This window comes from Aotus nancymaae, unplaced genomic scaffold (assembly GCF_030222135.1).
Source record: "Aotus nancymaae isolate 86718 unplaced genomic scaffold, 86718_ANA_hifiasm-v0.15.2.pri h1tg000032l_0, whole genome shotgun sequence".
Classification (NCBI taxonomy): Eukaryota; Metazoa; Chordata; class Mammalia; order Primates; family Aotidae; genus Aotus; species Aotus nancymaae.
The window spans coordinates 1,300,672-1,315,041 of NW_026988445.1; the positions used below are offsets into that span (position 1 = coordinate 1,300,672).

At 36.2% G+C, this 14,370-nt stretch overlaps 1 protein-coding gene across 2 annotated transcripts in view; it reads right to left on the reverse strand.

Annotated features, from left to right (window-relative positions):
• Nucleotides 1-2,605: 2,605 nt before the first annotated feature.
• NSL1 (NSL1 component of MIS12 kinetochore complex) overlaps nt 2,606-14,370 on the reverse strand; it is a 40,708-nt gene continuing 28,943 nt past the window's right edge. The window contains exons 5-6 of one of the 2 annotated variants that reach the window (XM_012459617.2): nt 4,946-5,013; nt 2,606-4,103 (exon numbers count right to left, since the gene is read on the reverse strand). In XM_012459617.2, the coding sequence (XP_012315040.2) occupies nt 3,825-4,103; nt 4,946-5,013 (347 nt within the window). In that variant the 3' untranslated portion in view covers nt 2,606-3,824. The remainder of the gene's footprint in view (nt 4,104-4,945; nt 5,014-14,370) is intronic. The other variant, XM_012459618.3, reaches the window with a different exon arrangement.

Here is a 14,370-nt window from a genome sequence, read left to right on the forward strand (position 1 = left end):
TTTATGTTATCTGTTTTCTTTGCGGTCCGTTTTTCTCTTTGGTTTTTGTTGTAATTCACTCAGTTAACCGCTATGCATCAAGGGCCCACCATATGCCAGCAATTATTCAAGGTGGACGGAACAAAGATTTCTGCCATTAAAGGACTTACAGTTTTTTGGTCTGTCTTTGATGCTGGAGACTCTCCTCAAATATTCGGTTAATCAGTTTTGTGCATTTTTAAAATATAAAACTTACTGAAAATAAAGTGCAGAAATTTTAAGTGTATAGTTCAACAAAATTTTACATACGTATACAGCCACGCGAGCACCACTCAGATTAAGATACAGAACATTTCGCTCACCCAAAAATGTTTCCCCTGCCATTTCCAGTTAATATCTCCCCTCTCCCCAGAGGGAACCACTATGGATTAGTTTTGCCCATTCTATGATTCCATATACAGTATGTATTCTCTTGTGCCTGGTTTCACTTTTATTCAATATCATATCTTTGATATTTATCCACATTTTTCTATCAGTAATTTGTTCTTTATTCCTATAGTATTTCATTATATGTATATGCCACGATTTATTTTTCATTCTGCTTTTCTTTTTGAGACAGAGTTGAAGCAAACAAAAAATTTGATTTTATTAACTTTGTTCTCTATGGAGCTCAAGCCATAAAGGCCCAGGGAAAGAGGTCTAGGATAAGATTTCTGTAGGATTGTGTTAGGGACTCAGTCTTTGTGTCCCCCAAAAATCCATATGGTGAAGCCTTAACTCCCACGTGGCTGTAGCTATATTTGGAGATGGGGCCTCTAAGGAAATAATTAAGGTTAAATGAGGCCATAAGGGTGGGTCCCTGATCTGATAGAATTAGTGTTCTTATAAGAAGAGACACCAGAGAGCTTGCACTCTCTCCACACGCACGCACTGAGGAAAGGCCATGTGAGGACATAGTAAGAAGGTGGTCACCTACAAGCCAGGAAGACAGCCCTCACCAGAAACTGCATTTGCCAGCACCTTCTCATGGACTTCTAGCCTCCAGACCTGTGAGAAGTAAATATCTGTTGTTTAAGCCACCCAGCCAGTGGTATTCTGTTATAGCAGCCTAAATAAACTAATGTAGGTTTTGGTACCAGTTTTCAGAAATCAACTTTGACAGTCTTCTCTCTCCTTTGAGATTAGATTTAATCTTCTTGTGTTTTTACTACATTATTATTGTTTTTTTTGAGGCAGAGTTTCGCTCTTGTTGCCCAGGCTGGAGTGCAATGGCGCGATCTCGGCTCACTGCAACTTCTGCCTCCCAGGTTCAAGTGATTTTCCTGCCTCAGTCTCCCAAGTAGCTGGGATTACAGGCGTCCACGAACATGCCTAGCTAATTTTTGTATTGTTAGTAGAGACAGGGTTTTGCTATATTGGCCAGGCTGGTCTCGAACTCTTGACCTCAGGTGATCCACCCACCTTGGCCTCCCAAAATGCTGGAATTACAGGCATGATTATTATTATTCTGAGACAGGGTCTCACTCTGTCACCCAGGTTGGAGTGCAGTGGTGGCATCTTGGCTCACTGCAACTTCTGCCTCTCGGGCTCAAGTGATCCATTTCAGCCTCCTGGGTGGCTGGGACTACAGGTGTGTGCCACCACACCCTGCTAATTTTTGTATTTTTTGTAGAAATGGAGTTTCACCATGTTGCTCAGGCTGGTCTCAATTTCCTGGGCTCAAGTAATCTGCCATCTCAGCCTCCCAAAATGCTGGAATTACAGGCAGGAGCCACCGTGCCCAGCTATTTCTTTTCTGAAAGAGAATTTTAAGACCCTATTCAATCCAGATTTCTTTTTACCATAGATCAAGATTTGATTTTTAATTTTTTCCTTCAACCTTTCCAAGATTCCCTAAAACTACAGACTTTCTTACTTTTAATCCTCTTAGCTTACTAGTTCTTGGCCTATGCAGAAATGTAACTTCTCCTCTTACAGAGCATACTTATTCAATACTATTACTGCTATTGGTCATGCTTTTCTTAGTTAATAATGCTAATATGTACTGTCTTTCCCAGTGGTGTTTCTATTTTAAATGCTGCTATAACTGTGGAGTAAAACTTTGGGCTCTCAAGAGGATTTAAAGTCTCAGCTGTCCGTCTGGGGACTTAAAAATATAACAATTTTTTTTTAATTATAAAAATTTCCAGCACAAAGTAGAATATATTCATTACACAGATTCAACATTAACAAGATTTTTGTATTTCCTTAATCTATTCCTTTTCTTTTTTTTCTGCTGAATATTTCAGAGCAAATCTAAGACATTATGTCATTTAACTCTATGTAGCTCAATATACCGCTCTTAAAAAGCAGGAGGGGGCATGTTCTTATATAATCAAAATGCAATTAGCTTATATAATCTAATAGAATTAACAGTAATTCTTTTGTTTGGGGAACTCTGAAGTGAAATCACATAGAATTTTAATACTATAAAAAAGTTAGCACTGTAAGAATAGCAACATACTAGGCAGCCTCAAAACAGTTTTAAACTGAAATCTAGTATGTTCAGAAATGCAGGGTGCTGATCTAACATCCAACTGAAGCTCAGCTCAGGAATGCCTAAGACAACTTATAAAAATATACAGCGTTAAGATCACATCATACATTATTTTAATAAAAACACATTGGTGTGTACAAATATACAGATCTCAAATTGTAACATGAAAACACAAAATGCAGTAAAGTGGCTTTTTATAAGTCTTCTTCACTGAGACAGACCTTCTGGTGACTTCTGGTGAATCTAGACATTTATGATTATTAATACATAATAAGCAAGAGAAATACAGATTTTCCAATCTCATGATCAGTAAATCCCTTTGAAAATGAATGAAGGTATCAGAGTCATCAAAAGGGGAAACAGTTGGTAAGTTCGATGGTCCTGCCCACACTGTATAATGTAAGACACATGGTAAGAGTTATGAGAAACTATAGTTAAGTGTTAGAAGGCAATATAGCTTTCTCAGACTTCTCCCAGTGATTATATATCTGATATATAAACATCTTCAAAAGTAAAATAGTTCAATATGATTACATTTGTTCCAAAATGACACTTTGTCAATGTATTAATCTGATATATATTTTGAACTGGAATGATCTATAAGGAAATAAATAAGAAATCTTAAAAAGAAACCATTAGTTCCATGTTAAATTATGTTAAAGGTCTACAGAAAAAGGTAAGTGTGGGCAGGAAACATTGGCTGCAAGCCAATTTTTATTTCAAAGAGTAATGTTGCACAAATAGTCATCATTGTCTTACACAACAAAAAAATCCTAAAATTAATCTCGCAAACCTAAATTAGCTGAGCACAGAGTAACAAAGTCAAAGCCAGTATTATCATTTGCACATTTCAAACTACATCTTAAAAAAAAACTCCTGCATCTGCTGCTGTGCAGAACTGATAATTACTTTTCAGCAGGAAAATGAAGAATGATTATACAGCTCTCTTTTTTTTCTAGAAAGATGTATAGGGAAACCCAACAGAATTTGTTACTTGTTAAATCCCACAAAAGCTACAAAGGAGTTGAGAGTTGATGGCACTTAAGGACAGTAAATCTGCACTTTTAATACTTTTAATGCCCACTGATGGGCTTTGTGTCAATATTTTTTAAAATGCTTTTCATTACGATAAAATGGCAAGGAAATACAATATTATGTCATATTCCCGTATAGAGACATTATATTTGTATAATGAATCACTAGTAAAAGAGTTATTTCTTGTTTCAAATGAAGTCTCATCTAGGTATTAATTAGGCTGTAATCTAAATGATGGCGCCTATTTTCAACTCCCAAAATAAACAAAGAGAGCTCATGTATCAAGATTAATTTTCTTTGGCCGCAATGGATACCATTTTCTCTGGGGGCAGTCTTTAGTTTGCTTTCTTTTCAGTACCACGTCAGAGGTTTTCCTGGAAGCAGTCTCTGTTGGTGTAGTTTCCATCTGCGTTATGAAGATCTCAGGTTTAGCATCCGGTTTCCTATAACAACTGGAAAAGACTTCTTGGTGAATCCTCTGGAGGTGGATAACAGGCTGCATCCTGAGAACTTGTGAAAATCCCTCTCCTTGTTCAATTAATGCAGGCAAGGACTTCAAACAAAAAAATAGTAACATTCAACATTAATCTCAGGTTGAAACACAAACACATAGAGATGGACACAATACTCTTAAATTTCTTTCTTTCGAGAGGGAATCTTGCTTGTTGCCCAGGCTTGAGGGCAGTGGCGCGATCTCAGCTCACTGTAACCTCCACCTCCTGGGTTCAAGCGATTCATCTGCCTCAGCCTCCCAAGTAGCTGGGACTATAGGCACGCACCACCATGCCCAGGTAATTTTTCTATTTTTAGTAGAGGCACACTTTCACCATGTTGGCTAGGCTGGTCTTGAATTCCTGATCTCAGGTGATCTGACTGCCTCAGCCTCCCAAACTGATGGGATTATAGGCATGAGCCACCGTGCCCTTGCCAATCCAGGCTTTAAATAGTGGACTGGTTATTTACATGGGCAACCTGCTGAGTCTCTCAGTGCCTCAGCTTCCTCATCTATAAAATAAATAACAGTATCTGTCTCGTACAATATAAGGATTACATAAGGCAATACGTGTAAAGCAGCTGGATGGTGCCCATACCAATTATTCAATACATTTTAGCTGGTATTATTATCCAAAATTGTTTGGTGAACTGTTAATATCCAGAACACAAAAATATAATCAACCTTTAAATATACCTGGCACACAGTAGGTACCTGATAAGTGGTAGCTATTCTGAATGTTATTGTTGAATTTATTTAAAACCCTGCTGAGAACTGGAGATTTATTTAAAACCCTGCTGAGAATTCCTGTTACAGCAGACTAAAACACATACGAATATTGAATGCAAATACCTAGCCATATATTTTGTTCATTTTATAATTTTTTAGCATATAGCTTTTACCTTCATGGCTTCACTAATCTCCTTTGCTACTGTTTCCCCTCTGCATTTCAAATTTTCCATATGAGAGGCTGCAAAAAAATTGCCAAACAGTATTTTAGGTTTTTATCTAATAGCAAATCATAAAAAGTATATATATGCCATCTGGATAAAATCTGCTAGGACGATTCACCTCAGCTTAATCTTTCTCAGAATACTTTGTAATCTATTAAAACAAGTATCCTATTAAATTTATCTAAATAAATGAAAAGGCTGTGAGACCATTATAACAATAGAGTAAAACTAAAAGTTACAAGCATAAGATGGTAGACAAAATTCTACTATGACTAGTCATAACACTGTGTGCCCCTAAAAGAGAGTTCAATGTTCATTGTATATATTACCTACCACTACGCTGAACATCTTTGAGCACTATCATCACATTTTTAAATAAATATAACCTTATACTTTTTATATTACTCTGAATTTTATAAAAGTAACACATATGTGATCTTAGAATATACAATCACACTGCATTGAGGCCATGCTAAGATGGAATTAATCTGAAACAGATTATCAGTAATATTACTTTATCTTGTCTTATTTTCTAATACATATTTTCTTCTTCCAATCTTTGTTATAAATGTTTACAGCTATTCCATAAGAGAACTGCACATTCAATAATACAGAAGGATAAAAATCTTACTAAAACTCCAAACAAAACTGAAAATAAGAAAAAACCATTCTATTATGAAATGCTCCATGAATTAGTTTTTGGAAGCGTAGTTGTGATTAGAAATTTCTTAGAGTCAAAGCAAGTATACACCTAAATTAGGAGGGCCACAGTTTTACTGGCCAGAAGAGACTGGTCAATAAGCCAGGCAAAACATTTCTTTCATAGCTGCTATTCTTTTTTTATGACTTGTCTTAGGTTTATCTTTAAAAAGTGAGAACACATTTAGAAAAATGGAAATGAACCACAAAAACAGCTTACTGAAAGAGGGCACTCAAAGAAGGAGACAGACAATGGCAACAGGATAATATCAGCAAAGGGGTTAACATTTTTTGGGGGGTACCAGAGATTTCTTTGGCAATTTGGTGAAACCTATGAACACCTTCTCAGAAAAATTTCTTAATGTACTTGTTTTATAAGTTGAGGTATAATTTATGTACGTGAAATGTATAGACAGTTCAGCATTCAATTGACAAGTGTATAGCAAGACAAAGGACATTTTCATCACCACAGAAACCTCTCTTGTGCCCCTTTCCCAATCTTCTCCATAAGAAGCAACCATTTTTCTGATTTTTATCACTATACATTAGTTTTGCTTATTCTAGTATTTCAGAATGTTTAAAAATAAAATTTAAAATGTAATTAGAAAATTGCGATAGGTAATATACATGCTCCTTTACGGATGATCTAAATAACAAAATTGATGGCATAATGATTACCATAATATAAAAACAATGAGTGTAAACAACAGTGTGAGGTATCCACAACAACAGAAAATGAAGATACCTGTGGCTTTAAGTAGCAGAAAGAAAATGATAACATCAACCACTATTACCTACATTCAAAATGGAAAGAAATGCTAAATTTCAGTTTGAGGCTAGCAAAATAAAAATGTACTTTATCCCCTATATCCTAAGGCCCCTTGCCTTGGAATAATATGATAATTTCTATTCTTTACAATTTGAGCAGATTTCCCAAAAGTACTCAGGATCATGACAATTGTTAAATTTTCTTTGTGGTATGGCAAATAAATAATTCATCCTTTGGTCCTCCTATGGCAATATGGATTCTAGCCACACTTAAGTCTCTCTTCAAGCTTGCACACCTGTGTAGGAGCTATCTGTTCATCTAATGAACATTTACTGTGTATCTTCCATGGGCTAGGCTTATGATATGGTTTGGATCTCTGTCCCACCCAAATCTCATGTCAAATTGTAATCCCCAATGTTAGAGCTGGGGCCTGGTGGGAAATGATTGGATCTTGGGCGGATTTCCCCCTTGGTACTGTGTTATGATAGTAAGTGAGTTCTCATGAGAGCTGGTTGTTCAAAAGTATGTGGCACCTCAGCCCTAACCCAGCTTCCTCTTGTTCCAGCCATGTGAGGTGCTAGCTCTGCCTTTGCGTTCTGCCATGACTGTAAGTTTCCTGAGGACTCCCAAGAAGCTGAGCAGATGCCAGTATCATGCTTCCTATACAGCCTGCAGAACCATGAGCCAATTAAACCTCTTTTTTTAATAAATTACTCAGTCTCAGATATTTCTTTATAGCAGTGTGAGAACAGACTTAATATAGCTGAGCAGTAGGTACTTATAAGTAAAAATGATCCCTGCCCCTCAAGGAACATTCAGTCTAGAAGAGAGAAACACACAGAAACACACAGGAAGTTCTTCAAAATTAGCTCAAACTTTTCCTGGGTAGTCTCATGTTTCCATGATGTTGGGATTATATACTTCACCTCCTGCCTGAATAGACCCTGCCTTGCTACAGATTCCCACTGGGCCCTGCGCAGTTCTAGTATAATGCCTGGAAGACATCATTGCACTAATTTGTTTAGAATAAATTTCTCAACCCTATCAGACCTGACCCAACGCCACCCCCAGCTTCAGAACATATTTTGTAAAGATTCCATTACCATTCTAAAGCAAAATTCATAGGTTATATTTCTACACATATAGAGATATAAGGGAGAAATAATATTCATCGAAATAAAATATGTATTTAATATGTTTAAATATGCTCAGACCCAATTGCACCAGAAGACATAATGAAGTACTCTCAGACTTGTGCCTACTTATAATGAGTAAGCTTGGACTTGAGAAAATTTACACCTTTTGCATGTTGTTGCGATAAAAGTAAAAAGAAAAAAAAAAGAAAATTTACACTTGAGGCCATTCTATACAGAAAACAAAAGATCAGAGGTATGGATGGAACTTGAATAAAACTTAATGTTACATAAGAAATAACAGATTAGATTTGAATCTGATAAGAGGAAGAAAAACTGAAATAGAGATAACATATCAAGACAACATATTGGCTGTTGAAATGGTGAAAATTAGGAAGTACATTATTTCTACAAATGAGATGGCCTTATTAAAAGTGTAGTGTCAAAATTATCCCCTCTAACATGAAAAAGTGTAAGATTAAAGTCTAACAGAAAACATATCTTCTGCTTCAAAATTCCCATAATTTAGACTATAGTCAATTATACTTTAACTTAAAAAGACTTCAGACATCATCTATTGAAAGGTGATGAGAAATAGAGGATGCATTAGGCAAAAGCATTAAAACAAGAAACTATAGAGACGATATATGGTGACCTCTGTAGTTAATATGAGTAACACTCAAGACAGGCAATTCAAAACTGTAATTAGAATACTTTAAACATTTAAATCTTCACATAATTTCTTATCATTGTGGTATAAAAATACAATTTTTCATATTTCATTTGATAATAGGAAATATAAACCACTTTTGCTTAAAAAAATGAGATCCCTATATTTTGTATGCTTCTGTTAATTCAGTAACATTTGGTTCTAGTTCTAGGAAAAGGACTCTCACACTTTGTTACGTATTTTCCATCAGCTTTGCTACGTATTTTCCATCAGCTTTGCTACTTTCACAATAACTAAATACTGCATTAATTAAAATCCCTTTTAATTAAAATTGTTGGAAATGCTCTAAGCAACTCAGTGTTCTTAGGAAAAAAGAGGTGTGAAAGTCTCAACTGAATCTAAAACATTTACTGATTAAATAAATGTAGCCCTAGCTGCAAAGATTTTTGTTTAGTTTGTTCGCTTTTTTAGCTCAATTTTCCCTTCCTCCACATGTTCATTAACAGGTTCCACGTCTACTTCAAATTCATTTGCTTCTTACTCTTAAATATCTAGTACATATAATCTTGGAATATAACCACTCTATCTTTTAAAAATAGAATGCATAGGAGTAACATCATCAAAAATGGTGGCATAGGAGATTCCGAAAGCCCATCCCGCCACAGAAAAAAGCTGGCAAAATCTGTCACAATCAACTTTATCAAAAATCTGGAAAACAGTCAAAGGTTTTCACCAACCGAGAGAATGTTTAATCATGGCAAGACCAAGTGAAATCTGGTAGAAAGACTTGGCGTATTTTAATTTACCCTTGTATCTGAAGATGCTATGAAAATTGCTGAAATGACAACAAAAGATTTAAAATATTATGTAAACTTAGTTGATAAAGTAGTGGCAGGGTCTGAGAGGATTTGAAAGAAGTTCTACTGTGGGTAAAAATGCTATCAAATGGTATCACATCCTACAGAGAACTATTTCATGAAGGGAAGAGTCAATTGATGTGGCAAACTTCATAATCTTATAAGAAACTGCTTAGATGAACTGCACAACTTTATGATTGTGCTGCCAGTGAATTATAAACTTTAAAATGGTTAAAATGGTACATTTTATGCGTACTTTGCCACTGCCACAACAAAAAAATAGCATCCATATATGTGGTAGTCAGCCTTCAAGATGGCCCCTGTTGCCAAGTTGGGTGGCCCAAGCGTGTAGTCCCAACACTTGGGGAGGCTGAAGTGGGTGGATCACTTAAGCCAAAAGTTCGAGACCAGCCTGGCCAACATGGCAAAACTCCATCTCTACTGAAAACACAAAACTTAGCTAGGCATGGTGGTGCACACCTGTAGTCCCAGCTACAAGGGAGGCTGAGGCTGGAACAAGAATCGCTGGAACCCAAGAGGCAGAGGTTGCAGTGAGCTGAGATCGCACCACTGCACTCCAGCCTGGGCAACTGAGTGGAAAAAAAAAAAAAAAAAGAGGTGGCTCCCCAGTGATCTCTGCCTTGTGCAGGGTATTCACGCCTCCTTGTGCAATCCTCTCCCACAGTGTAATAGGTCATCCTGCATGACCAGTAACTAACAGCTCAAATAATAGCAAAGCACTTCCAAGATTAGGTTATAAAAAAGACTACAACTTCTGTCTTGGGTATTCATTCATTCATTCTCTATTCCTTTCAGATCATTCATCCTGCAAGAACATGTTACAAGAAACTTATGGAGAGAGGCCCACGTTGTAAAGAACTAAAGTCTCTAACAACCAGCCAGGACTGTACTAAAGTCTGCCAACAACCATGTGAGTGAGTTTGGAAGTGGATTTCCCACAGTCCCAGTTGAGCCTTGAGAGATAACTGCAGCTCCAGATGACATCTTGACTACAACCTTGTGCGAGCCCTATGCTAGAACTACCAAGTAAGCTGCTATCAGATTAACGCTTAGAAACAGTAAGAGATAACACATTTGTTATTTTAAGCAGCTAAACTTTGGGATAATTTGTTAGGCAGCACAGCAATAGATTACTAATACAACATGAGAGCAATGTATTTTCAAAGCAATAAATTTAGGCCTATCTTAGGTAGAAATAAAATTCCCAGTGAGATTTATTTTATTTCTTCTTTTATTCTTTTTTTGAGACAGGGTCTCACTCTTGTCGCACAGGCTGGAGTGCAGTGGTGCGATCTCAGCTCACTGCAACCTCTGCCTCCCAGTTCAAGTGATTCTGATGCCTCAGCCACCTGTAGCTGGGACTACAGATGCATGACACCATGCCTGGCTAATTTTGTATTTTTTTGGTAGAGATGGGGTTTTACCATGTTGGCCAGGCTGGTCTCTAACTCTTGACCCCAAGTGATCCTCCTGCCTTAGCCTCCCAAAGTGCTGAGATTACAGGTATAAGCCACCATGACCAGCCTTATTTTCAAATATTATATGATTGTAGATATTTTAATTCCTTCACTTTAATGTGATTTATATCATCTTCTTGCAGTTTCAAATATCTCTAATGATATGACATCATCTGTTAAATTTTTACTTATCACTGATTGAATATTATGTAATATAATAACACTATCAAGTGTTGTTAGGGATATGGAACAACTGTAACTATTGTACCTGCTGTTAGACATATAAATTGAAATAACCACTTCAGAAAACTTTTTAGTAGTAGCTATAAAAGCCAAACATATGCCTACATGTGACCCAAAAATTCTATTTCTAGATATATATCTATGAGAGACGAGTGTAAATGTGGTATAAGAATGTTCATAGAAGTAGCTTTATTCATATAGCCAAAATTGGAAACAAACCAAGTGACAACAGAAGAGATAAACTGTCTATAGACGCACAATGGAATACTACACAACAATAAAGAACTTCTGCTACACTCAAAACATGGATGAATCTCATAAGAATAACATTGATTTAAAGAAGATAACACAAGAATACATACTGTATGATTCCAGTTACATGAAGTCCAAGAATAAACAAAAATCTATCATGATGTAAGTCAGAATAGTGGTTACATCTGGTAGAAATGGTATAATGACCAAAAAGGGGTATGGGAAACATTTTGGGTCACTGGAAATGTTACACGGCGTATCCAAAAGGATGGGAAACAGGATAAATATGTGTTAGTTACATTTTCAAATAATATGCTCAATATATTTTTCTTTGACCTCAATATATTTTTCTAGTAAAATACTTCTAAATTTAAAGCAATGGCCCCAATCGTGAATATTTTTAAAAATACAATAAACACACTGTTTTCTTTATGCTTCCAGATTTTTTGGACACTGAATTGTATTTATGAAAACATAATCGGCACAGCATTCAAAAATATAACATACTGTTTAAAAATAAGTTTATCCTATATTTTCCAACTATACAGATACTCTATCTCTAGATCATGGTGGCAGTTACCTGTGTGTAGGTGTATGCATGTATATAAATTGATAAAGATGTATATTACATATTACATATGTTATACTGCAACAGACATGCACACACACACAATAATGAACAAAATATTTCTTTTTTTTTAAATTTCTTTCTTTTTTTTTCCTATGCTGTATTCAGTAAACAATATAATAACAAAATATTTCTTAACATTTAATATGGAAAGTTATCTTTTATGAATAGGGTAAGGTAATCATAGTCTTCTTTGTTGTTAATGTGTGGTTTACATTATAAACTTTACAAAATAATCCATCACCTAAGGAATTCTGCTTTTTTTTCTTGAGACAGGCTCTCAATCTATTACCCAGGCTGGAGTGCAGTGATGTGATCATTGCTCACTGCAGCCTCAAACTCCTGGGCTCAAGCATCTCACTCTGTCACCCAGGCTGGAGTGCAGTGGCACGACCATAGCTCAATGCAGCCTCAAACTCCTGGACTCAAGCAATCCTCCTGCCTTAGCCTCCCAAAGTGATGGGATTACAGGCATGAGCTACTATGGCTGGTGTATGCTTAATTTTTTAAATTAACAGTACTGATAACTATATTCACTGATTTGTGAAGCCTTTCACTAGGATTCTTAGAGACTAAACACTATCAATGACCAATAGAAAGAATTCCTAAAATACCTCATGCTACTTTAAAAAGAAATTTGTCTATAAACTCACACTGCTGAACAACAGCTGTTTTCTATTGGTTGCATAAGCAATGACAATGTAAAAAGTGCTAAGAGTAGTTGGGTTTGTGTGTAAAATGGAGTTAGGTCCTACGCTGAATAATTATAAACAGATTTAAACAAATCAATGTCTAGTGAGATATTCTAAAGTTGTGCTGGACATATGAGACATCTAGTATGCCTGGCCCCTGACTACAAAGTGTCACCTACACTTTCCCATTACTATGGTAACCAAAAACTTTTTTTTTTTTCACTTTTTCAAAGGGTCCACTAGAGGGCAGTACTAACTCCAGTGAGAATTCTGGCGTTAACTTCTAGAACTCTCTTGGGAACAGGAACCATACTTTTATTTAATCTTAGCATCCCTAATGTTGAACACAGTGCCTGATGTGTACAGTAGGTGCTCAATAGTCATGATGGACCAAGGCTATGACAGAGGGTGTCATGGAGGTACAAAGGAGGGTGAGATCAATCTAACAAGGGAACTAAAGGGAGAGGAAAATCTTCACAGGTGATGTAAGAAAACTGCCTTAATAGAGGATTTGTGCTAAGTGAGCCACAAGGTGGGTGGCAGAGGATGTGCTCCACCGAAGATAAAAGAATAAATCAAGAAAGAGGAGAAAACAGGAACCAGGAAACACTTCAAAACAGGAGAGAAGTAAAAGAAATTCCCAGGATGATGATGAAAGGAATAGGCAGGATGAAAGTTTTGCGGCGGGCCTACACAGCAGCCAGTCCAGACTGGACTAGGAGGATGGAAGAGAGAAGTATCCAAGGAAAAAAAAAGTTTAAAAATGGATTTGAGAGATAACCTTAGGTGTTTGCCATATTGAGATTAATTTTACAGTTCTGTTAGGTACAACAGAAAACAAAGCAAAGAGAAAAACAGGCTAGGCACAATGGCCCCCACCTGTAATCCCAGCACTTTGGGAGGCTGAGGTGGGTGGATTGCCTGAGGTCAGGATTTCGAGACCTGCTTGGCTCACATGGTGAAATCCCATCTCTACTAAAAATACAAAAAAAGTAGCTGGGTGTGGTGGCAGGCACCTGTAATCCCAGCTACTAGGAAGGCTGAGACAGGAGGATGGCTTGAACCCAAGAGGCAGAGGTTGCAGTGAGCTGAGATCATGCCACTGCACTCCAGCCTGAGTGACAGAGCAAGACTGTCTCAAAGGCACAAATAATAATAAAGCAATTACTGTTCTAAAATGGGTAGAAAGCTATTCAAGAAAGAATATATTCATAGTAATAATTACCTGACTCAGGAACAAAATAATAATTACCTGACTCAGATCGAATAACATTTACATAGTCATAACAATATAAATATGAAATACTACTGATTTTTTTAAGAATGAAAGATTAGAAGTGAACCTACTGAGTATAGATTTTTATTTTGAGAAACTTAGTTATAAAAGGAAGAAGAGTACAAGGAAGAAAAACACAATGGCATGAAAGTTTTCCCTACCTGTTCCATGGACAGCCCATTCCTATAGTAGTATGGGATCACATACATTCTCAATCAATCTTATGCAATTTTAGCAACCCAGGAGGCAAGTGGGTTTCATCAGCCTCCTTTTGAAGATAAAGAAACAGAAGCTGAGAAATGTATCTAGACTTGAATAAGAACTCACATCTCCCACCTAGAATCCAAAGCACACACTCTTCTACATTCTATAACTCTACAAAATATTGCTTTGTCAGGAATTACACTGTCCTCATAAGAATGTAAGTTAACCAATGGTAAAACAAATTAGCTTTAACATAATGAAAATCTCTTGAAATAAAAATAATCGTGCCTGGTAAAGAATTAAAACATTAAAGCTCTAGAACAATTATAGAGTTAAATGTTTTAACTATTAACTTTATGGTGTCTTATTTTTCTTTTTAGTTAAATGAATTAAGTCCTTTGCATTTAAAACTAAGTAGCACCAATAATTTTATTAATAAAACCATTTTTTTTAAAGATGAAGGAAAACATACA